The sequence below is a fragment of the Alnus glutinosa genome, chromosome 7, assembly GCF_958979055.1.
Source record: "Alnus glutinosa chromosome 7, dhAlnGlut1.1, whole genome shotgun sequence".
Lineage (NCBI taxonomy): Eukaryota > Viridiplantae > Streptophyta > Magnoliopsida > Fagales > Betulaceae > Alnus > Alnus glutinosa.
The window spans coordinates 14,364,260-14,389,302 of record NC_084892.1 but is presented as its reverse complement, the minus strand read 5'-3'; the positions used below and the strand labels follow the sequence as shown (position 1 = coordinate 14,389,302).

Sequence of the window (25,043 nt, the reverse complement as noted above, 5' to 3'; positions counted from 1 at the left end):
CTTTTTCTCTTACCGGAATATTTTTAGCCAAATAAATTGTTCATGTGCACGTGATTGACACATGTTAAATTTCCATCTAATCTAATGGTTAAATATGACTCAAGGTGTAACTCAAAATATTTTAGTAGTTCATAAGTCCAAGTTGCAGTAATTAAGTCGTAGTTTGGAAATCGAAGTACAAACGAGATGGGAATTTGTGGGGGTAAATTGGCCATCTATAAAAATGGACAGACAATTTATACCAAGCACATTTCCAGTTGCTTTTCTCTAGCACCGCCAGTATCATTTCATCGTAACCCTACAGGCAAATTAATTTCCAATTTCAAAATGTACTACAACTTCTGGAAATTCTAGGCAGAAAGGTTGACTAATATTAGTAATTTCAATCGTATCTTTCACCCCACTATGAGCCAGCAAAATGCATGTTAACAATGCTCATCCACATTTGCGCAAACAAATGCTAACAATGTTCATTTGGATATTTTCTCCCAATGAAAAAGTAAATAAATAAAATAATGCAGTAGTAAAACAGCCCGATGAGTTGAACCACTTGTTCATGCTGAGGTAATGAAATATTTCTCTCAAATCTGTGACATCTAAACATGCGCTCTTACAGGAACCAACAACATGCATACGTGAAACAGGAAAAAGATGAACAAAGGTAAGAAAGAAAATGAAACATACATAACACAACCAAAAAGGAACACTTGGGAAAGCAATGTACTTCATTCTCCAACAATGCTAAAACCCTTGCATATATCATTATCTTATCTATATATATCCAGACTACTTACAGTAAAGGAGAGGGCATTTTCTAGTCTGATTAGTCCAAGGCAAAGGAGGGGCATCAACCATAGCCCTCTGACATCTTACTTTCAGATGAAGGCATCTTATCAATATGTGCTTTAGACTTCAAGACTTCTTCGAGTGATCTTTGAATGGCATTTTCAGATTCCTTAATTGAATCCACGGCTTCAACTTTCTTAATTGAATTTATGGCTTCTTCGAATGATTTCTGAATGCAAAATCAACTTTTCCCATAAGAATCTTCAAAAGTAGTTTTACTTAAAAAATCCTAGTTGCAAATTTTAAACATGATCAAAGACAATGAAAAAGAAAGAGTTCCGAACTGCAGCTAAAGAACTTAATTCGGAAAAAATAAAAAAGAAGTAAAAAGAAAAACACAGAAACAAGAAGACCCAATACAAATAGAAAACAACTCCACCAGAAAGAAAGCTAAAAAGAAACCCAACAAATAGTAGCCTATTATCAGATGGAACCTATAATGGAACCAATGCAATTCTGGAGCCTGGATAGTAATTATACTATTGTTGTGGGTCTCTTTGATCTCAGAAGTCAGCCCTTCTATTCTGCATCAAATTATCATGTGGATTTCATATAAAGAAAGGTAAACTATATGGTACTTTTGATGTTTTTGACATAATTGCTACTATTGAACCAAGGCATTCTATAAAATATCTGCCAACAAAACTGACAGAAACATCAATAATCAGACACAAAAAACAATGCAGGCATGTGCCTCAATAAAATATCTTACTAGGGAAGTTGAAAAGTCTTCCTTAAGAGTGAAAAATTATATAAGTCAAATAAAAGAAAAGAGAAACAAAAAAAGAACGTATCTAACTGTATCAAAACAGAAATATATATGGAGCTGTCTATTGTATCATCGGTTACGCTGAAAGTTGTCATAGCACAGCAGTTAAAACATTTCTGGACTGAAGCAGGTTTCGGGTTATATTTGTTATATATCACGCTATTATATCGACAGCCATACTTGGAAATAGAGATAGAAAAAGAGAAAATCTCGGAAGAACTGGAGATGGAAGGGCTGGGAATAAAAATCAGTTACATACCCCAGAGTTGTGCATCTTCCATATGGCCTCCATGCTCGTATCAATTATAACCATTCCACCTAACAAAGCACTGCATAAAAATCATGTATCAGCAATTTCAAACGGAGAAGCTGCTTAATATACATACACCTTATTTGATAGCCACAGAACTAGGAATAGTTTCGAAGTAATATCATCTTTAAATTGCTAGACAAATTGTAAGGCATTCAACATTACAAGTAAAATAACAGGAATTCAATAAGATATAAAAACCCTGGCCACCTACTATTATTTCATCTTTAAAAACAAATATTTGGCTCAATGATGATGCAATACTCAAATCTAGCTTTCACCCTAAAAAACTTCAAAATATATAGTTGTAAATTCCAATAAACTATAATTAGGAAATACCCAAGTTAAAAAAGAAAGGGGTCTAAGTTTTTAGCAAAGGATAGAGTTTTAGAAGAAGGCTCTACTTTTTTTTTATTATTATTATTTTATTATTATTATAAGAAAGCTTTACCACTTTTTTGGGGTACCAAATCCTTGGTTTACATTTTTAATTCTAATCTATTGAATATTTTCTTCAAAATTTGTGGGCCCTAGAGCATGGACAAGTAAAGGATCCCAATTGGACTTCTCAGCAATACAAGGACAAAAATTTCCAAACATCAATAATTCCACGGAGTGATAAAACTACACCAATCACATTTGGAACTACCTTTACCCTCCCCATCTCATACATAAATTAAATGATCTATCAACTTAACTCAACTCAATTAAATCTTAAAGTCCTCTCTCTTGGGTCTGGGCTTCTCTAGCGTAGCCAAGAGGAGAGTGTGGAAGTCCCTGACGTCTTCTTGCTGCTAGGAGGTCTTCTAGTCGTCTTAGGCCTGGGCAAGACCCCTGTCTTGACCAAGTCAGAGATGGAGGAGTTAGTTGAGAAGTTAGGGGAGAGTATGAGACTTTTGGAGGGAGAGAAGTTGAGCATTGTGATCACAGAAGACGATACGGCAGACTTGAGACTAAGAAACGGTCGTTGTTTGATTGGGCGCATAATGTCCGAGAGAAGAGTCCAAAAGGAGGCTTTCAGGGCTTTTATGGCTCAGCTGTGGAAGACATCAGGAAAAGTGGCCTTTAAGGAGCTAGATGATAACTTTTGGCTTATTGAGTTCTCCTCAGAAGCAGACAAAAAGAGAGTTCAGGAGGGCTGTCCCTGGTTGTTTGATAGGAATATTCTGATTCTCAAAGAAGTGGAAGAGAGCACCCCGCCAGCTCAAATGGACTTTTCTAAGTCCCCGTGTTGGATTCAGGTTCGTGATATTCCTCTCATTTGCAGAAATAAAGAAGTGAGGTACAAGATTGGAGAGTCTATTGGGAAAGTAGAGGATGTGGATGTCTCTGGAGAAGGGACAGGCAGGGGATGTAGCCTTCGGATCAAGGTGCACATAGACATCACCAAGCCTCTAGATAGAGGCCGTGCTCTTTGGCTGAATGGGAAAATGGTCTGGGTCAACTTCAGATATGAAAAGCTCCCACACTTCTGCTTTAACTGCGGGCGCATTTTCCATAACAAGATGCAGTGCAGTGATAATAAGAGCTCCAAACAGAAAGCCGAGGATTCCCCAAAACTATGGGAACCTGGCTCCGAGCAGAGGAGCCGCGGACTACTCAGGGAAGACTGTGGCTTGGTAGGGGAAGAGCGCGTAGTCCCTTTCGGCTGGAGGCTGATCAGAGGGGAGGTGACAGCAGGGACGACGATGCATCGGATTTGCAATCAGCTGAGAAGAGGGAAGAGACACCGGTCCACCAAAGTGCGGACCCCAACAAATCTGTCAGTGCACACAGCGTTGGGAATGACAATGAAAAGCAGATTTTGCAGACCACTTTGGGGAAAGAGGTGTGGGACACAAAGGCTGCTGAGACAGGACAGTTTCAGAGTCTCAATCGGCGATGTGATTTCATGGAGTTAATGCTCACTCCAGACCAGCTGGCTAAGGCAGATTACCCTTCGGTTACTGAGGGGGCCACTGTTAAGACCACTGAGATTATTCCCCTGGAAGATCCCTTGGGAGGCTCGAATCAAGATGGGCCAAAAAGCGGGCCGAGTGAAGGAAAGTTGGACAACACCTCTTCAGAGGATGGGCCTGGGGTGGAGGTGGACCCTCAGGAGGCTGGCATTGGTCAATTTATGGAAGAAAACAGAGTTGATGTTCACGTGCATGGAGATGGGCCGACTCGCAGATGGAGACGTAGAATCCGTTCCCCCCCATTGGTCCTAGACCAGCAGAAGGGGGGCAAAAGGAACTCGGTGCAAGCAGGATTAGCTGACGGGGATGACTCCACTGAACTGGAAAAAAGGGGAGAATTGGATGCTGAGATGTTGTCTAATATGGCTTGGGCGGAGGCTGGGTTCCAGCCCCGCCAGCCACAATGATACTCCTAAGCTGGAACTGCCGGGGACTTGGGCACCCCCGGAAAGTTCGGGACCTCCACCAAATGGTGAAGGAGAGACAGCCCACTTTTGTTTTCCTGATGGAAACCATTAGCTCCAAACAGTATATGGAGGTTATTTGTAGGAAAATTGGTTTTGACAGGGTTTTTGTGGTCGACCCGATAGGAAGGAGTGGGGGGTTAGCCTTTTTGTGGAACTCGGAGTCTGCGGTAGAAGTGTGTTAAGGATGGGGATAATAATCCATGGTGGAAGCTCACTAGATTCTATGGTAACCCGGACTGTGCTAGGAGGGCTGACTCGTGGGAATTGCTTAAGTTCCTGAATACTTGCCATCCAACCCCTTGGCTTTGTGCAGGGGATTTTAACAAGGTTGTAGTGCAGGAGGAAAAGGAGGGCTCAAACCTCAGGAAGGAGTCTTAGTTGACAGGCTTCAGGGAAGCTCTGGAGGTCTGTTGGCTAGGAGACCTGGGGTTCTCCGGATCTTTATTCACTTGGAGCAACTGGAGGACAGATGGTACCTTTACGAAGGAGAGGCTCGACCGTGCTTTGGCCAATCCAGAATGGTGCTCTATTTTCCCTTCGTTTTCTGTAGTGGTCTTGGCGGCAAGAACCTTCGATCACAGTCCCATTTTGGTTAACTTCTCCACTAGTTACAGGAGAGGTCAGGGTCAAGGAAAGTCTGGAAGAGGCTTTAAAGTTGAAGCCAGCTGGTTGAACGATGTTGAGTGTGGGGAAATCATTCGTTCGGCTTGGATCAGTGGTCCTAGTGACGCCTCCCCGGCTGAGGGGATTCAGCAAAGACTTTCGGAATGTCGTAGGGCTCTGCTAAAGTGGGGTGGGCAAAAATTTGGGAAGGTGGAGGAGGAAATAAAGAAGAAAACTCATCAGTTGGCTACTCTCCAAAGCAACGAAAGCCCGGCCTTAGCTACTCAGATTAGATCTCTGCAAAGGGAGATCGATGACCTGATGGAGTTTGAGGACATGAAGTGGAAGCAGCGGGCAAAACAACATTGGCTTCGGAATGGTGACCGAAACACAGCTTTCTTTCACTCTTGGGTTCAGCATAGGAGAAAAATCAATCACATAAGGAGTGTCATAGATGAGCAGGGCAAAACGTGGAGGAAAAACAGAGACATTGGAAAGGTTTTCCTCAATTTCTATGAGGAGCTTTTCACCTCTCAAGGGGCTGGCAGGGTGGAGGAGTGCATAAGATTGGTTGCACCCGGGTCACTAATGACATGAATAACCGGCTCCTTCACAGATTCTCAGAGGAGGAAGTCCAGAAAGTATTTCAGATGCACCCCTTCAAGGCCCCCGTACCGGATGGCTTCCCTGCTGTCTTCTATCAGAAAAATTGGTCCACGGTGGGCAGAGATGTTTGTAAAGCTGTTTTATCCTTTCTCAACGATGGGCAGTTTGACACGCGGATTAACTCAACCAACATTGTCCTAATCCCTAAGGTTAATTCTCCTTCTAAGGCTTCTGATTATAGGCCTATCAGCTTGTGCAACGTTTTATACAAGCTGATCTCCAAGGTCCTAGCTAATAGAATGAAGACCATTCTCCCTCATATTATTTCTCCGGAGCAAAGCGCCTTTGTTTCGGGCCGTTTAATTACGGACAATGTTCTTGTTGCCTTTGAGACCCTCCATACCATGGCAACTAGGGTTTCGGGGAAGGAGGGGTACATGGCTTTAAAGCTCGACATGAGCAAAACCTATGATAGATTGGAATGGGACTTTCTAGAGTCTATGCTTCGAAAGCTCGGTTTTGCTGATAGATGGACCAATCTCTTAATGGCGTGTGTCCGGTCTGTTACCTACTCCATTCTCATCAATGGTAGGCCTTTTGGGAGTATCGTTCCTTCGCGTGGCTTGAGGCAAGGTGACCCTCTTTCCCTCTACTTGTTCATTCTATGCGCGGAGGCCTTGAGTTCTTTAATTCGCAATGCTGAAAGTGCTAGAGGGATAACAGGTATCCCGATTTCTAGGGGAGGTACTCGGATACACCATCTATTTTTTGCTGACGATAGTCTACTATTCTGTAAAGCAAACCATAGAGAGTGGAGCCAAGTTGAATCTATCCTTGAGTGCTACGAGCGGGCCTCAAGCCAGAAAATCAACAAGGAGAAGACTTCCATCTACTTCAGTAGGAATACCCCCTCAGAAGCCAAAGATGAGATTCTGTCCAGAGCTGGTGCGGGGCTGGTTCAGTGCTTTGAACGGTATCTTGGACTCCCAGCCCTAATCGGGCATTCTAGGGTCTCCTCTTTTAACTTCATAAAAGGGAGAATCTGGGCTAAGCTTAATGGATGGAAGGAGAAGTTCCTTACGCATGCCGGGAAGGAGGTTTTGTTGAAGGCAGTCATACAAGCGATCCCGACATACACGATGAGTGTGTTTCGACTCCCAAAAGCTTTGACCAGAGAAATCAATGCTATGATGGGGAAGTTCTGGTGGAGTTTCAAGGAGAACACCAACAAGATAGCTTGGATGGCTTGGAGAAAGATGGGCAGAAGGAAGGATCTCGGGGGGTTGGGCTACAGAGACATTGACTGCTTCAACACGGCCATGCTAGCAAAACAATGCTGGAGGCTTCTGAAGAGGCCGGAATCCTTGGCTGCTCGAGTTATGCGTGAAAAGTATTTCCCTAATTCGGAATTTCTAGAATCCAATCTGGGAAAGAAGCCTTCATTTGTTTGGAGAAGCATTTGGCAGGCAAAAGGCCTTCTCCAGGAGGGTCTAATGTGGAGGGTGGGGAATGGTCACATGATCAATCTGTGGGAAGACAAGTGGATCCCAGCCACTCCTCACAAAATCCCTGATCCTGTCAGGATGCTTCCAAGAGATGCAAGAGTGGCTAATATCATCAACAGGGAAACCAATTGGTGGGATATTCCCCTCATAGAACAAATTTTCTCAGAGGATACTGTGGAAAAGATATGTAGCATTCCCATCAACCCTAGGTCTCAAGAGGACAAGTTAATATGGAGTGGGACTAAAAATGGAGGATTCTCGGTCCGTAGTGCCTACCACCTCGAAGTGGGGAGAAGAGACAGGGATAATTGGAGTTCCTCTACGGTGAACTCGGCTTCCCACCTATGGCGGCATCTCTAGAGTCTAAAACTCCCCCGCCATATCCTCCTATTTTTGTGGAGAGCATGCAATGAAATTCTACCTACGAAAAATAATCTCTACAAGAGGAAAGTGGTTACTGACCAGTTATGCCCGATGTGCAGTTCCGAGGCAGAATCCGTCGGTCATGCTTTGTGGAGATGCGTCTCGGCTCAGGCAGTTTGGGGTAGCTGTAAGGGACCCATCCAGAAGAGCTCTGTCGAGGCAGAGGAGTTCTTTGAGATCTTTGCTGCTCTCTGTGATAGGCTGGAGGACAAGGATCTTGAACGATTCGCCACGGTCGCCCACAAAATTTGGTCCCGGCGCAACAAGGTGGTTTTTGGGGGCGTTGTTCTGCCTCCGAACGTCCTGATTAAAGAAGCCTTTGATCTTGTGGAGGAATTCCGGATTGCTCAACTGCGCGCTGAAGATCTAGGGCAAGGGGGGCAGTCCTCTAATGGCAGATGGGTCAAACCAGCGCCGAATAACATTAAAATCAATTGGGACGCAGCTCTGGATGGTCGGAAGAAACTAATGGGGATGGGGATCGTAGTTAGGGACTCCCAAGGGGAAGTGAAGGCAGCCATGTGCGATGTCATCCCTTACATTAGGGACCTCGTAGCGGAAGCCATTGGAGCCCGGTGTGCTGTTCAATTTGGTCGAAACTTGGGGTTTGAGTCGATTGAATTGGAGGGTGACGCCCGTGAAATTATCCTGGCTCTAAGGAATCCGGCGGAAGTCGATTCTATTCATGGATATTTGTTGACCGAGACAAGGCAGTTGTTGGACTCTTTGTCTTCTTGGAGGGTCTCCCATGTTAGAAGGGAAGGGAATATGGCTGCCCATCTTCTAGCTAAATTTGCTTTGTCTAAACAGTCCCAACGTGTGTGGCTTAACTCTTGTCCCAGTGTGTTGTTGAGTGCTGTAAATGCTGACCTTTATTAATGGAAGCCTATGTTTCCCTTCAAAAAAAAATTAAATCTTTATCCCAATTGATGCAGATCAACTAAGTGAATCCTTTCCCCACAGTTATTGGGATCGATTAAAAGGAGAGTTTTCCGTAATCAATCCTTTAAAACTATGTTGTTGTCCTTTCATAAAATTTACTATCTATGCCCTCATCATTTCTGGTCTCCATTTAATTCTTGTTGCTTCACCGGCTTGAGTCAATTCACTCCTTCACAGCAGTTGTAGATCTTTATTGAAAAAGAATAACTTACCAATCAGAAACAGAAAAGGAAAAAAAAAAAAAAAAAAAAAAAAAAAAAAAAAAAAAAAAAAAAAAAACCTTTAATAAATTCAAACCGAAGCAAGAATAAAAAAACACATTTTACTTTGAGGGAAAGCTTGATTGCTGCAAATGACGTTTCCATTCCCATTTAAAGTTTTTCCCATCACAATTCTTGGTGCACTCATGTTAAGGAATGGAAAGCCACAAGATTTTTCCATCCCATGTTTCTTGTTCAAGGAATGGGAGTAAGATTAAAACCAAAAGATATAAAACAAAGTAAAAAATGGCCTCATGCACTAATAGATCAGATGAGTTTGATTGAGAGATGAGAAAAGTAGACCTGACGAGTTCTGATTGAGAGAAGTGGCAGTGGGGAGGTAGCATGAAGAGAGAGGAAGAGCTGATAGAAAGGAGACAAGAAAAGAGAAAAAGAAAAATAACTAAAAAATAATAAGAATTTTTTTACTAGTGTATGGTAATGACATTACTAACAATATAACAAACAACCTTATTTTCTTAAAGAAATAAAAAAAAAAAAACCTATACCATCTACAATAAATTTTAGTTAAAATATGACACAATTTCCCAAGTGGTCCATTGCTTACAAAGGACACATTTGGAAAATTTATTTATTTGTTTCTCAGGTGTGTGTGTGTGTGTGAGAGAGAGAGAGAGAGAGAATTAGATGTGGCTACCTTCCATTCTGGAAATGGCTGACAAGTTCTTTGGTGATGTATATGGGGTAGAATATGGCTTTAGACGTTTCAATTCACACTTCACATGTTTCACATTGAAGTTTTGACTCTAAAACCGATAAAAATAATAGATGCATAAGAATTTCACTACTATAATAGCATGGTCATCTCTGACATCAAGGCCATGGACAGAGAAAATGATGCCAACTCAGGTATCCAACTTAATGCAACAACCAGTCAATATTTAAAAAAGGTAAAAATTCTAAACCACATCTAAAGCATATTTAGTGATTTCTTAATGTGATTTTTTTTTTTTTTTTTTTTTTTTTTACCTTTTCACTTTATATTGATTGGAGTACTCAAGAAGCAGGGGAAATTCACCCTCTACACTCCATTTTCTCCATCTTTAGCTTCAATCGGATCTGCATTAGTAGCCTTCAAGTTAGCCATGTTGTGAAAGCCATCTCTACTAATACATCAAGGATTTTGAAACAGAATGCAGGGAGAAACAATGCAAAATAGTACAATGTAAACTCAATGTTTTTCTTTGGTATAAACAGGGGAAAACCACCCTCAGTGTTGTATTGTACCCATCTCTAGCTTCAACTTTTAACCCTTATCAAAAAAATCTTTAATATTAGCACATTCTGATTACTGAAACTCTGATACTAAATGTTGTGTAAAATCTTTGCCCAAAATTAGGGCATGGAGAAGAAGATAAGCAAGAACTGATATAGAAACTAAACACATCATTACACGTGTAATTTCATATTGAACAAATGTTCCTTATTGAAGAAGTCAATATTAGTATAAAGATATAAAAAGACCACTACCCTTATGAGTTTCCATTGCTGGACTCGGTGATTGCTAGTGTTTTTGACAACATCATGGGTAGATTCTTCTTTTTGAATTATCTTCGACTTGGGGCAAATCTTTCTGCATTTGGATTATTGAGCAGGGTAAGGGCTACTCTGGTCGGTTCATTTGGGAAGAGAATGTGTTTTCTGGCTTCAGTCGACAGTGGATGAGGTGGCTCGTCTGGACAATAGTGTGGGGTTTATCCGAAAATTCAGAGACTCACAAAGTGCATTCCTTTGCCTGAGAAGTTGCAATTCTCAAGGTGCCAATCTGGCCATTGAGGAGTTCAGTGGCGACAGGGTGTCATTCCCTCCCCGAAGGCAAGAAGAAGTGGGGATGGTGTGGCTTTGGTGAGGTGTTGCATTTTCTGCTGTCACTATTCATCACCGTGAAACAAGTTCCCCCGGCCGCTGCTCCACCATCGCAGGCTCCGCTTGGTGTTTCTGTGGGCCGACCATTCGCTCAGGTTATCTCAGGTTCAAGTATTCCGGCCAACTCAGATTTGCACAGTGGCGCTCAAGGTCTCTGTGCTTCGTCGATCTCGTCTCCATTGCCCATGGTGGAGGTGCAGCACACCAGGACAAACCAAGGTACGGTTGCAAAAACGTACATGGAGGACGTGGTTGTCCTTCCTAGCAAACGAAATGGGACAAATCGAGGAGATGCTGGAGGTAATGAACGAAAAGGGACAAAATGGGGAGGCACTGGCAGTGGGTGCAGTCCTTTTCCCTTCGTGGAATTTACAAAGATCCAAAAAGGGTAGCTGTCAGCTTCTGAAAGCTGGCATTGGTAAAAATGTGTATTTGCATGGACGAGAAGGGATTTAGACACGTGGAATCGGGAAAATCGCACAAGACCCAAGCGTGGAAGCCGAGAATAAACTCATCCAAAGTGCAAGTGCAAACTTGGTTTGGTTGTGATTTGGGCCCCATGGATATCTCTAGCTCATGCCAGTCAAGACTTGTTTTTTTGGGCCAGCATTCTCCTAACCGCCGTGATCCAGACCCTTTAGCCTTTTCCTTTGGACACGTTCTTCTCATGAGCTTCTCTTATTTGCTTTTCGACGACCCTGGTGTCTATGGGTTTGAACCCGTTTCTGGTAACAAGCATTTGGCCAGAGCTGCGTCTCTCGGGGTGCCTCCATTCTTCAGGCGAGAAGTTTTTGTGGGCAGTTCACGGGTTGGAGCCGATACCAGAATTTTAACATCGTCCTTCGGCGAGCTCCGGGATGCTAGTGAAGCTCGCGTCCAAGTGGGCGGTAGATCCTCCAAGAACGACAGCGAGCTCTGTTTAGGTACCACTGGTGGTTGAGCTTCCTCCGGAGCTGGTTTTACAGTCTCGCCCTTTCAACCGCAAACCAGCAATCCAGCGCACCAGCGAGCAGGTTTTACAGTCTCGAACCATGTTGGATTCTCTCTTGGTTGTCAATACCAGTCGTCCTTCATGTTCTAGAGTGGAGCCCAGCAAACCAGCGAGCTTGTGTCTTCCAGCTGAGCTTGCACTCACAGCTCCTGCAAGGAAGGAAGGAACATTCCTTGGAGAAACATCTTGGCCGCTCCTGTGTCAATCATTCCAGTGCTTGGGGTCCTCTCATGTCAGTAGGGTGGTGCCTTCAGAATGAGTTAAACAACCCATGTATAGTCTAGAAAATTTCCTGGGAGTTTCATATGAAGCTTCTGAGGAGGAGGTTTCGGATTTATTTTCTGCTATTGAATCCTGACGCAAGGAGCACTCGACCACTCCAAGACCTCTCAAAAAAGCTTTAGGGAGCAGAACGAAAGTGTTTAGAGAACTCATCAACTTGTGCAGCTCAGTGAACTACGACTCTATTAGTAACCAGTCCAAATCCCGTTGTCAAATCCGTGGTAAGGCTTCCACCCCACTGTGAATTTAAAAAATTTTAGATGCAGTTTTCGGATACAGGATATCCATCCTACTCACTCGTCATCCTCACCTCATCCTCCTGCTTATCACCGGCAGTTTGCTCAGGGTTCCAATGTTAGAGGTATTAATGATGTAGGGAAAAGAGTTAGCATCAACAATTTTTTGAAAAGTTGGAAGCCTGATGTAGTATGTCTCCAAGAAACTAAGATGGAGAGTATTATAGTGGGAATTATTCAGAGCTTGTGGGGAGGCCCTTTCACGGGTTGGGTGGCTCTTCCAGCATCCGAAGCCTCTGGTGGTATCCTATTAATATGGGATAAACGTGTTGTGGAGTGCTTAGAAGAGGCAGTGGGCTCATTCTCTTTATCCTACAAATTCAAATCAGTTTGGGACCAGTTTATCTCAGATTTCTTAGGGGTCTACGACCCTAATAATGAATTTTTATTTTTATTTTTATAAGTAATAAGCCAATTTCATTAAAAGCGTAAGGCGCCCCTTAATGCACTGGGAGTATACAAAAGGAAATGCCTAATTACAGAAATGAGCTAGAAAAACAAAAAAGATAAAACATAAAAGGGACACGTAAGCCGTAGTCCAAAAATACAAAGTATGGTAAAAGGAGGATAAAATCTCTTCTGAAATCTTCTCCAAATCCTCAAAGCTCCAATTATTTCTTCCATAAGCACCAAAAGAGGCAAGTAGGCACCATTTTCCACACCGTAGCACTTCTCAGCCTACCTGAAGACCACCAACAAGCAAGCAGATTGAAAGCCCATCGAGGCATAACTCAAGACATCCTAAAGCGACTGAAAAGTGTATTTCACAAAGCAAAAGCCACATCGCAATGGATAAGAAAATGATCCACGGACTCTTCAGTCTTTTTATGCCTGCAACATCTGTTTATCACGATAACATGGCGCTTCCTAAGATTGTCCAAGGTGAAAGTCTTTCCAAGAGCCGTTGACCACTTAAGAAAGGCTGCCCTTGAAGGAGCTTGAGTCCAACATACTCTTCCAAGGAAACCGAGTACCTTCAGAGCAAGCCAAAGAGTAGAAGAAAGACTTGACTTTGAACAAACCTGTTTTAGAAGGGACCCACCAGAGCTTGTCTTCACTGCCTCTTCTTACCTTAGCTGAATGCAGCACTTAGAAGAAAGAAGCAAAAACATCAATCTCCTAATCATGTGCCTTTCTAGCAAAGCTCACATTCCATTGGTTGGAACCGCCCAAAAACTTCAAATTATTCACAACAGAGGCTATATCAAAAAGGGCTAGGAATGCTACCTTAAGAGCCATATCCCCACACCACATGTCATGCCAAATAATCCTGATTCCATACCTCACTTCGAATCTGGTGCAGCCTGAGAAAGCCTCCCAACCTTTTCTAACATTCTTCCACAACTCAACCCCAAAGACTCCTGCGGGCTCAAGGGAGCACCACTCACCCCATAAATTGTCAAATTTGGAGTCCACCACAATTCTCAACCAAGCATCACTCTCAGGATGCGTTTGGCATTGCGATTTCGTAGACAAAAGTGCAATTTTAAACCAAATCACATAATATGAATTGTTTGGGATTACGCTTTTAAAGAAATTGCGATTTTAAAGGCTAAAATGCGATTTTGCCAAACGCTTAACAGCGTTTTTAAAAATCATTTTTTCAAATAGCACATTTTAAAATCGTTATATTTAAATCTCACTTATTGAAATCGCAAACCCAAACAGACCATCAATTCCATAGCACCACAACCATTTACCTAGTAGAGCATGATTGAACATCCTCAAGTTTTGAATACTCAACCCTCCCTTAGAGATCGGAAAGCAAACCTTAACCCAGCTAACTAGATGATATTTAAATTCTTCACCTATCCCTCCCCATAAAAAGCCTCGTTGGAGCTTCTTAATTCGATTAGCTACACTAGCAGGACTGGGGAAGAGGGACAATAAGTACGTAGGTAGGTTGAAAAGAGTTCTCTTAATAAGGATGACCCTACCTTCCATGGACAAATACATTCTTTTCCAACTGGCCAACTGACGCTCCATCTTTTCCACAATGCCATCCCAAATAGACTTTGCCTTATAAGAAGCCCCTAGCGGAATACCAAGATACTTTAGGGGTGGAGGAGGAAGTCCCACAACCCAATATACCAGCCAACTCATCTACGTTATCCACATTACCCATAAGAACCAAAAAAAAGACTTGGCCAGATTAACCTTTAAACCAGAAACAGCTTCAAAAAATAATAAAAGAACACAGAGATAGTAAAGATGATTAGGGTTGGCCCCACAAAAAACCAAAGTATCATCCGCGAACAACAAGGGAGATATTTACGATAGGAGGCCTAGATTCCACAAAGAAGCCTGAGAGAAGACCTCTATCAACAATAGCAGTAATCATTTTGCTCAAAGCCTCCATGACTATTACAAATAGAAAAGGAGACAGAGGATCACCCAGCTCAACTCACGAGAGCTACTAAAGAAACCAGATGGAGAGCCATTTACCAAGATGGAGAAGCGTACTGAGGAAATGCAATGCGCTATCCGAGAACACCATTTCACCCCAAAACCACATCTTCTCAGCATGTAGAAAAGGAATTTCCAGTTGATATGGTCAAAAGCCTTCTCAACATCCAGCTTGCAAAGCAACCCAGGTTCGCCAGACTTGATACGACTGTCCAAACATTCACTAGAAATGAGGACTGAATCCAGAATTTGCCTACCTTTAACAAAAGTGTTATGGGACTTTGAAATGATCTTCTCCATAACACTACTCATTCTATTAGCAAGAACTTTAGCTATGATCTTATAGACCCCACTCACAAGACAAATAGGTTGGAAGTCTAAGATATCAATACTTATCCAAAAAACAGTCTAAGATATCAATCGCCCCAGCTTTCTTCAGAATTAGAGCAATAAAGGAAGCATTAAGGCTTTTCTCAAAATTGCTACGAGCATGGAAGTCAAGGAAAACCCTCATGAGATCGAGTTTAATCACATCCCAGCAGTCTTGGAAGAAGGCCATAGAGAAGCCATCAGGACTTGGAGCCTTATTTCTATTCTTACCTTTTACCACATCTAAGACCTCCCTCTCCTCAAACGAAAGCTCTAGCCGAGAGGCCTCCTCCACATCTAAAAAGTCAAAAGCAAGATCATCTAGTCTAGGCCGCCAGTTGTAATGTTCTGAAAATAAGGTATCATAGAATTGAACAATGTGATCTGATAATTGGTTGATCGGAAGTAATTGAGCCGTTTACAGAAAGGGTTCGAGTTAGCAAGCCCATGGAAGAACTTTGTGCATTTATCAACTTCTTTAAGCCAAAGAACCCTTGATTTTTGCCTCCAACTAATTTCTTGAAGTGTAATTTTTTCCAGGTTACAGGAGATCAGGCTTTTACCAAACTTCTCTTCAGAATCTAACCCTCTCTCTTCCTCCAGTCTATCAAAAGTGCATAGTTCCTCAAGGTGACATTTTTTAAGAGAATCCATATTACCAAACACCTGAGTGTTCCACCTTATTAAATCGAGAACTTTAAAGCCTTTAGTTTCTGAGCCAAAATAAAGCTAGGAGAGCCTTGAAAACTATAGGACAACCACCATTGCCTCACCCGATCCACAAAAACCAGCTTCCTTCAGCCATATATTCTCAGATTTAAAAGGTCAGAGCACAAATCTAGGAACCCTTTTTCTAAAATAACCCAAGATATTTAGCTTCCCAATCCGGAGAAACGAGAAACCGATCAAGTCTTGACTAGAGAGACATTTATTGGGGGAGGAGTTGTCAGGGGTATCTCATTGGTGGGATGTTCCATGGTGCATCGGAGGGGATTTTAATGTTACCCAGTTCCCTGATGAAAGAGTTGGGGTGTCCTGTTCAACGCTTGCTATGTGGGAATTCTCAGAGTTTATTTCAGATCAATGGTTGCTGGATTTACCTTTGACTGGAGGTTCTTTTACTTGGTCCAATAACAAAGATCCCTGTCCAGGATTGATAGATTCTTAGCTTCTCCTCTTTGGGAAGAGCATTTTCCAGACTTGATTCACCGTCGTCCTCCTCGTCCCTTATCAAATCATTTCCCCTTATTGGTTGATTACAGAGGTATGACCAGAGGTTCAGGGTCTTTTGAATTTGAAAACATGTAGCTGAAAGTAGAAGGTTTTGTAGAGCTAGTCAAACAATGGTGGGATTCTTATCAGTTCTTCGGCACTCCCTATTATGTTCTAGCTAACAAATTAAAGCAGCTAAAGGCTGACTTGTATTTTTTGAACAACTATGTTTTTGGGATTGTAGAAATAAGGAAGAAGGCCTTGTTGGAGGAGATTCAAATCCTTGATGGCTTAGAAGATGAGAGAGAGTTGGCAGAGGGGAGAGAGTGAGGAGAGAAAAGGCGAAATCTGATTTGGAGAAAATGGCCCTTAAGCAAGAAATCAGTTAGAGGCAAAAATCAAGGGCGACTTGGCTAAAAGAAGGGGATCACAACACAGGTTTTTTTCCATCGTCTTGCTAATTCTCATAGAAGAAACAACTTTATCTCCAGTCTTTGTATTGAAGGTAGTGTTACTTCCGAGCAAGAGGTGATTAAAAATACTATCTCTCAGTACTATACGAATCTCTTTACCGAAATAGCTCCTTGGCGCCCCAAATTAGATGGATCGGAGTTTCACTATTTATATTCTTCATAAGTGGTTTGGCTGGAGAGACTATTTCAAGAGGAGGAGGTTCTTCAAACGTTGCTTAGTATGGATGAAGACAAAGCTCCGGGCCTTGATGCCTTTACTATTGCTTTTTATCGTTCTTATTGGTCTATTGTGAAGGCTGATCTTATGAGAGTCTTTTGTAACTTCCATGAGCATGAGAGGTTTGAGAAGAAATTTAGTGCTACCTTTACTGCTCTTATCCCTAAGAAGATTGGACAGATGGAAGTAAGAGACTTCAGACCTATCAGCGTGGTATGGAGTGTTTATAAGATCTTGGCAAAAGCTCTTGCTAGTGGATTTAAGCAAGTGTTGGGAGCACTTGTTTCAAATAGCCAGAATGCATTTATTGGTGGGAGACAAATTCTAGACTCAGTACTTATAGCCAACGAGTGCTTGGACGACAGGATGAGACTGGGAAATCCTAGAGTTTTCTGCAAACTAGACCTGAAAAAGACTTATGACTATGTCAACTGGGACTTCCTCTCTTATCTTTTGAGGCGTAGTGGGTTTGGCTCTAAATGGAGGAGGTGAATTTTTGCTTGTATTTCCATGGCCCGTGGCTTCTTCGGGAGTACTCGGGGCTTTCGCCAAGGGGACCCTCTCTTGCCCCTTCTCTTTGTGATGTCAAGGATGCTCTCAGTAGAATGCTCTCTAGAGATTGGGTTGGGGGTTTTTTATCAAGATTCCGAGTAGAGAGCCTCAACGATAACCCTTTGGCAATATCTCATCTTTTGTTCGTGGATGATACATTTATTATGTGTGACGCAGACCATGATCAAATTCTTAATTTGGATCACATTTTCTTGTGTTTCAAGGCCATTTCAGAATTGAAGGTTAACCTCCAAAATTTGAGTTAGTCACCATAAAGGAGGTTCCGCATATTGAGGAGCTGGCCAGTATTCTCTGTTGTAACATCTCTTCTCTTCCTCTGAGATACTTGGGTCTCCCTTTAGCTGCTCCTTTCAAATCAAAAGCCATTTAAGATGGGGTAGTCGAGAAAATGATAAAAAAGGTTGGCTAGTTGGAAGAAGATCTACTTGTCTAAATGGGGGCGCCATACTCTCATCAAGATTACGCTATCTAGTATTCCTACATACTTTTTATCTCTCTTCCCTTTACCAGTAGGCATAGCTAGGAGATTGGAGTGCCTTCAGAGAGATTTTCTTTGAAATGGTCCAGGCGGGGAACCCAAATTGCACCTGGTGAATTGGAAGATTGTTTGCTCCCCAATTCCTAGAGGGGGGTCAAGCATAAAAAATCTCATGCTGTTAAACAAAGCTCTTCTTAGTAAATAGCTTCAAAGATTCAGAAATGAGGAAAATTCTTTATGAAAACGGGTGATTGATATGAAGTACGGGATCCAGAGAGGAAGTTGGTGTTCAAAGGAAGTTCGAGGTCCTTACCGGGGTGAGTCTTTGGAGGACTATTAGAAACGATTGGGGATCTTTTTCCCACATTGTTTCCTATACAGTTGGGGACAGTTCCCGCATTCGCTTCTGGCATGACGCGTGGTGTAGAGAAGGGGCTCTAAAGTATTCTTTTTTATAATTCTATTCCATAGCCCGTAACAAGGATGCCTTAGTGTCGGACTACTTGGACCTCTCCAATTCCCAAATCCATTGGAATCCAAGCTTTCATTAGGGCAACCCATGATTGAGAACTTCAATCTCTTGACTTCTTTCTCAATCTATTATACTCCTTGAAAACTCATTCTAGAGAAGTGGATAGTATGTTGTGGACACCTTCGAGCCGCCACGGCTTTGCAGTGAAGAGCTATTACAATATGCTACAATCCTCACAGAGGATTGTATTTGGAAGGTGAAGGCCCTTCCTCGCATTGCTTTCTTCTTATGGACAGCAACAACGGTTAGAATCCTCACGGCGAATAACCTTAGAAGGCGGGGTTTCTATCTAGCTAACTAGTGTTGCCTTTGTAAAAAGAATGAGGAAACTATTAATCATCTTCTCATCCACTTCGAGTATACTGTTGATCTCTGGCACTTAGTTCTTAAGATTTTCGAGGTTTCTAGAGTCATGCCTAGTAACATTCTAGAGCTTCTTCTTTGCTGAAAATTTCAAGGGTGGAGACACTGCAAAGAGGCAATCTAGAAACTGATTCCTATTCTCTTAATGTGGAGCATTTGGAGAGAAAAGAATCAGCGTCTCTTTGAAGATAGCGAGTCCAGTGAGCTTTTTCAAAAATCCTCATTTTTTATATCTCTTTTGGCTTGGGTTATTGAAAATGTCCCTAATTTTGTCTTAGAAAATCTGGTAGATTTGATTTGTTTTTTAGATTGTAGTAGCCTCTAGGGTATTTGGCTCTCTTGTATAATTTTCATGTACGAGGACTTGGCCATTTTATTTCTATAAAAATTATTAATATTCATCAAAAAAAAAAGAAAAAAGAGAGAGATATAAAAAGACAAGACACTGCAATTCTCTGGAAGCAAAGTCACAGGTGTGCATTACAAGAAGGTAGATATATTGATTATCTCTTGAAACACTTGGCTAAAATATAGCATAATGAGACGTCATCAGTGTATTGTTTTTTATATATAATTCAATCTCACAAGCCTAGTACACAAGAAGTACACAAGAAAAAATCCCTAATATGTAGAAAAAGAAGAACAAAAATCCAAAAACTCAGGAAAACTAGAAAATGGCAGACTATTAAAACGCTACTATCCATGTGTAGGGATTTGACCCGAAATATTTTTCAACTCTAACACCGAAGTCTCTCAATCTTCAAAACTCCTTCCATTCCTCTCTCGCCAAATACGCCACATTAAACACGAAGGAGCCAACCTCCAAACTTACAAAATATTATGACTTTACATCTGTCCTCTCCAACTCACCAACACCTCTCTCACCCTACTAGGCATAACCCAATCAACACCAAACTCCATAATTCTCTTGCTATTTCAAAATGGAGAAGAAGATGATCAATGGATTCCCCACTCTTTTTACATATACAACACCAATCAACAACTATGACATTCCTCTTCCTCAAATTATCCAAAGTCAAGGTTTTCCCTAATGCCACCGTCCATAGAAAGAACGACACTCTTGAAGGAGCTTTAACTCACTAAATACTTTTACAAGAAAAAGAGGAATTTACAGGAGTTGATAACACATGATAGTAGGACTTCCCTTCAAACTTTCTCTTTTTGGAAGGGATCCAACAAATTCTATCCTCACCTTCTTGCCTTACTCTATGAGAATACAAAGGCTCAAATAAAGAAGAGACCCCTTCCACCTTCCATATGATCCGCCACCCACACATTCTTACAACGTGCAATACTAAACAAGTCCGGATAAGAAATCTTCACGGGTTGTTCCCCTAGAACACCAACCTCCCCACAAACTATCATACTTAGTTTCTACCACCAACCTCCACAAAGCCACAAAGCCTCCCTCTCCCACACCGTAAGGGCATTGTTCACAAGAACTAGAAAGTTTCTAGAGACAAAAACAGCTGAGGCGCTCAAAATAGGTTTATCTTTTCGCTTGATTGTTTGCCTCCAGTTTAAGATAGCCCAAGCACGGAGCAGATTACACTATAACTCTCTGTGCACTCTAATCCAGCAAATTCTAATATTGGCTCAGGGAGCCAGAACATCAGGAGAGAAAGAACTTAAAAATCAAGGTGATTATCCTCAGCCGGTTACAAATAGTAGAAGTCCGCAGCACTAAGCTCTCTTTCTTTGTCTCTCTCCATATGCGGTCCATAAGCTTTGTCAACTATCCCCACACTTTTTTATGTCTCAGTAAATGCATGGACCTCATCTTCCACAAGAAAGTATAATTGGGTGCATGTTTCTCTCTACTTCCTTTTGGGGGGTTACCTTGGCATCTCTCCTCTACTAGGGTATTTGCCAAATGATTTCACTGATGAAATTAACATCTCTTAAAGGATGACACACAACCCAATCTACATAGTCCTTGAGCAGATTTGTATGAGTAAAAGACCGATTCTCAAGAAAATAAACACTTCACCAGGACTATATGGATAAAAGAGATTTCACATGTAAGAAAGAATATGGCGCAAAATATCATACAAAAGAACAAACAGTTCAAACTCGAGAGGAAGAAAAACTAGAAAAACAATATAGTATAAGAAAACACAAATGTTTTCAAAGAAGAAGCGACATCATATTCATCTAAAAAAAATAAAATATAAATAAGACAAGTAGGAGAATAATAATAATAACAATGGGAATACCCTGCAAAGCTAAGATTGCGAAGAAAGGCACGGGTTGTGAGAAAGCGAAGCGCAGACTCGAATGTGGATGATTCATAAACTTTGGCATTCCAACCACGACGAGAATGATCGTAATTGTAATTGTTATTGTTATAGCCATAACCATAACCATAAGCATAACCACCAGACCTAGAAGGAGAGCGGAAATTGAAATGGGCACGCTTACGCTCATCGCTGAGGACCTCGTAGGCCTCGGAAACCTGCTTGAATCTAAGAGTTGCATTTTCCCGAACGGCTTGAGGCGATTGAGAGTGCTTGTCTGGGTGAAGCTTGATAGCCAATTTTCTGAATGCTTCTTTGATTTCGTCTTTGGTGGCGTTCCTGTTCAACCCCAGAACCTTGTAATGATCCTCCATCTTCCTTCCGTATATGAATTTGATTCATCGGTTCCAATCCATATTTCCTTTCTTTTATTTTATTTCAGTCTCAGAGAGTTGTGGACCTCGTGGCGCTGCTACAGCCGCTTTCTTTCTCTGATTTCATTTTTTAATTTACGACTTACTTGCGCCATTATATATATGTATGGAAACAAAACTAGATTTACGATCAACTTAATTAAAACTCAATGTGGCATGAATGAGTTTTATAAATGCCACGTGCCCCTTTTTTTTTTCTTTTTTTCTTTTTTTTTTTGTAATTATCCCACTTCAATAATTCACTTTATTCTATTTAGAGCATTTTGAAATTGTGATTTTTTAAATAAAAAGTGTGATCTTAAATTAAATTGCTGAAAATAAACTATTTGAGAATTATATTTATAAAAAATTACGATTCAAAGAATGCGAACAAACCAAATTCACTTTATTCCACTCAGCCTTTTATTGTGTTTTACAATTGAATGGTCTTGATTCTTTCACGCACAAACAACGTTCACGGTGAGCCCATCACCACATAGAGACAGACAACACATAACAACTTAAAGCTCAAAGGTTGTACACTTGTAGGTAGTGTGGGGAGTGGGGTTTGAGGACAAAGACAATGGTACTCAACCATTCTACCACTAATAGGATTTGAGAAATGGTATTTAGCAATCTCATGACATAATTATTGATTTTTCTTTTTTTTTTTTTAAATAAAATAAAATCCACAAAACTAGACCCCGGTTTTGTAGTTTTTTTAAAATAAAAATAAAAATCAATAATTGTATGGTGGCCAAATATCATTTCTCAATAGAATTTACAGAAAAAATATTTCACAATGCAGCTGGGGTTCACATAGCTTACTTAAGCCCAAGCCTAATATCTCAACAACCAACTATTGTTTGAGTAATTCCCCCTTTCATATATTCAAGCATAAGACATGGTTGTTAATTCCATGAATGGCAATCTTAAGAGTTTGAGGACGATGTTGGTGATTATTCGTTCTACAAACAATATCTTCATTTTTAATCTTTTACTCGAAGCAGCACACCAAACTTGATTGCGTACAAGAATCCTTCAAATTTCAAATGGTAGCAATTCGCAACATCCTCTAATATTTTGCCATTATCTCCCTCTAGAAAATTCCAATCGACAAATTAACTCTTGCATTGGAAACTTGCAGAAATGCCCTCGAGTAAAATTGCTACAGTAGCTTCAAATTTATATGCTAAGAGGTAGAGAATTAAATTGCAATATCTTGGCTTTAATTTTGTGATAGAAGCTTTCATTGCGGAATCAAAATTCAATATTAGGAAAGTTTAAGGGATTAATTGATTAGATCAAAAATAAATATTAGAGTTCAATTGCATCTGTTTAGTGGAATTAAATGTAATTAGTTGGGAGCCAAGTGATAGTTACAGAGTTAACTGGGTCACATGCCTATTCAGGTAGTTTTTTTTTTTTTTTTTTCTTTTTTTTCTTTTTTTTTTCTTTTTTTTTTTGGGTTCCTCACCAAGCTAATGTAATTTAACCAAGTCAGGCTTTTTATTTATTGGGTTGCTTGTTTTACTTAATTAAAACATGTGTTAAAGAGAAACTATGCATGATATGCAAATAGGGTAGATTGGGCTTTACGTAAAACCTAAGTCCAAGGGGACTGGCATGGGCCAGGGAATTTTTTCCTTCTCCATGCGTTAACTCCATGAGGTGGAAGGCTAGGGTTTTCCAAGCCCTAGCTGTCCACCCCTAGTGGAGTTCTAGTTCTACTAGAACTTCCACTACTACATACTTGTCCCACATTGCTTACATCTCCCACCCTCTTTGTATTCTGAGCTTATATATAGATATGCTTGTAACTCTAGAAAGAATAACTGTAGTCTGATCTACATAGCTCTCTAGTTGCTAAGAACTAATATTCATGAGTTAATTATCGAAAAATAAGTTTAAGTTTGAATAGCAAGGTGAGAAGACCTGAAAGTCTCATTATCCCTAAAATTGCACGTTTTTCTTGAGAAGCAAGAAGAAAAGTTATGCCCCAAAAGCCAAGGAGTAGTCGTGATATTCACGTAAGTGTTTCTACTTTGCAGTTTAATTTTAAAATAGAATTGTTCTTCACTTGTTCTTTATAAAGTTCGATCTTGGCTTGAGAATTTTATTTTCCATTGCACAAACAAGTTTTTGCAAACCAATTCCCAATACAAACAACACTTTATTTTCACAAACATTTTTCACAATAGAAGTAGAAGTCATGGAAGAACAATTATCCATAAAACCAAGTCCATATTTTTCACGACATGGCTCTCATATCGATTGAAAATAATAGCCCAAGAATCCAAACAACATTTAGAAGTAGGGTGGATTAGGTGTTTACAAAATAATGTGAAATTTAAAAATTTAGAGGTAATTACCTTTTTTCCTCATGAACTACCAACAAATGCGCTATGCCCTCATGAACTACCAACTTGACTAAAATAGAGCATTCAACTACCACTGTAAAGTACTTTGCCCCCTTCAGTCAGTCTTCCTAGTTAAAATAGACGGTCAAAGGGTCACGTGACCCTCACATGCCGTCTAAGCCCTTTTTATCTCCCATTTGCCCTCTGTTTAGTTTTGTAAAAGAAGAAATTACCCTCCCTAAATATACCGCCCGAAATTGAAAATGATGGGGTGTTGAATTACGAATATGCCCTTACTTTATCATTCAAAAAACCTGAAATGCCCGGTGAAGAACTAAGACAAAGACTGAAGTTAGTGACCTAACTCATTAAGCGCCGCACAACCCGTCTTCTACACTTAGAAACCCTAGAAATTTTCTAGAACCAAAGACTCGCACTTCGAACCTGACGGACGCTAGATTCACACGAAAAAATTGGAACAAACTCAGATTCGCACTTAAAGGTCACACTTGTTTCAGGTATCGGCCGACTTTCACTTTTTCATTAAAATAAGAAAGTGTGTTGTTGTTGTCGAAGTCGGAGTGAAAGCAAAATTTCACTCCAACATTCTGTGTGGTTGTTGTTGTTTTGTGCGATAAAGTCGATGGTTTTGTTGATTGTTTAATTTTTTTGTTGCTTTTTTTATTTTATTTTTCCTGTAGTGGTCCTGCAAGGTTGTCGTGTTTTCCCTTTGTCGGTGGTCCCGAATGTCTTTGTAATGGGGGAAAACATTGGGAATAGGATGGTCCACAACTAAAAAATATGTTTCGGTGGTCCACAACTTTGTTTGTTTACATTTATCCTCTTAGGTGGTCCCGAATGCTTTCGTAATGGGGAAAAACGGCCGGAATATGATGGTCCACAACTAAAAAATATGTTTCGGTTTATGTATAAAAACAATTGTCTCAAATGTGTAGATTACATTTCGTTCAACCTGAAGAGTTTATTTAATTGTTTAGAACAGATTTAACAATTAATCCATTAAATAATCACCATTAGGTACGTAGAATCTTACAACTTGAAATTATACTTTGTATCTAAAGTACTGCCTCTATAAGCATTAACAATTAATATTCACTTTGACTGACTTTTTACTTTTCCAGAAATATATGTATACTAGACCTAGAGTTAATAAAAATACCTCTAATCTAGGGTTTGATAACATAATGATATTTTCATATATATGAAGTTGATAGGTAAGCACA

General features: G+C 40.7%; 1 protein-coding gene across 2 annotated transcripts; it reads right to left on the bottom strand.

Moving 5' to 3' along the window:
• Positions 1–724: 724 nt before the first annotated feature.
• LOC133872940 (chaperone protein dnaJ 72) lies at positions 725–21,514 on the bottom strand. 2 transcript variants are annotated; one of them, XM_062310611.1, is made up of 4 exons: positions 21,006–21,514; positions 8,993–9,052; positions 1,875–1,944; positions 725–1,015 (listed from the first exon to the last, which is right to left on the bottom strand). In XM_062310611.1, exons 1-4 carry the CDS (start codon positions 21,398–21,400, stop codon positions 848–850), a joined length of 693 nt encoding a protein of 230 aa, XP_062166595.1. In that variant the 5' UTR covers positions 21,401–21,514; the 3' UTR covers positions 725–847. The 2 variants fall into 2 exon arrangements, with proteins under 2 accessions (XP_062166595.1, XP_062166596.1); XM_062310612.1 differs by lacking the exon at positions 8,993–9,052.
• Between the last annotated feature and the right edge of the window lie 3,529 nt (positions 21,515–25,043).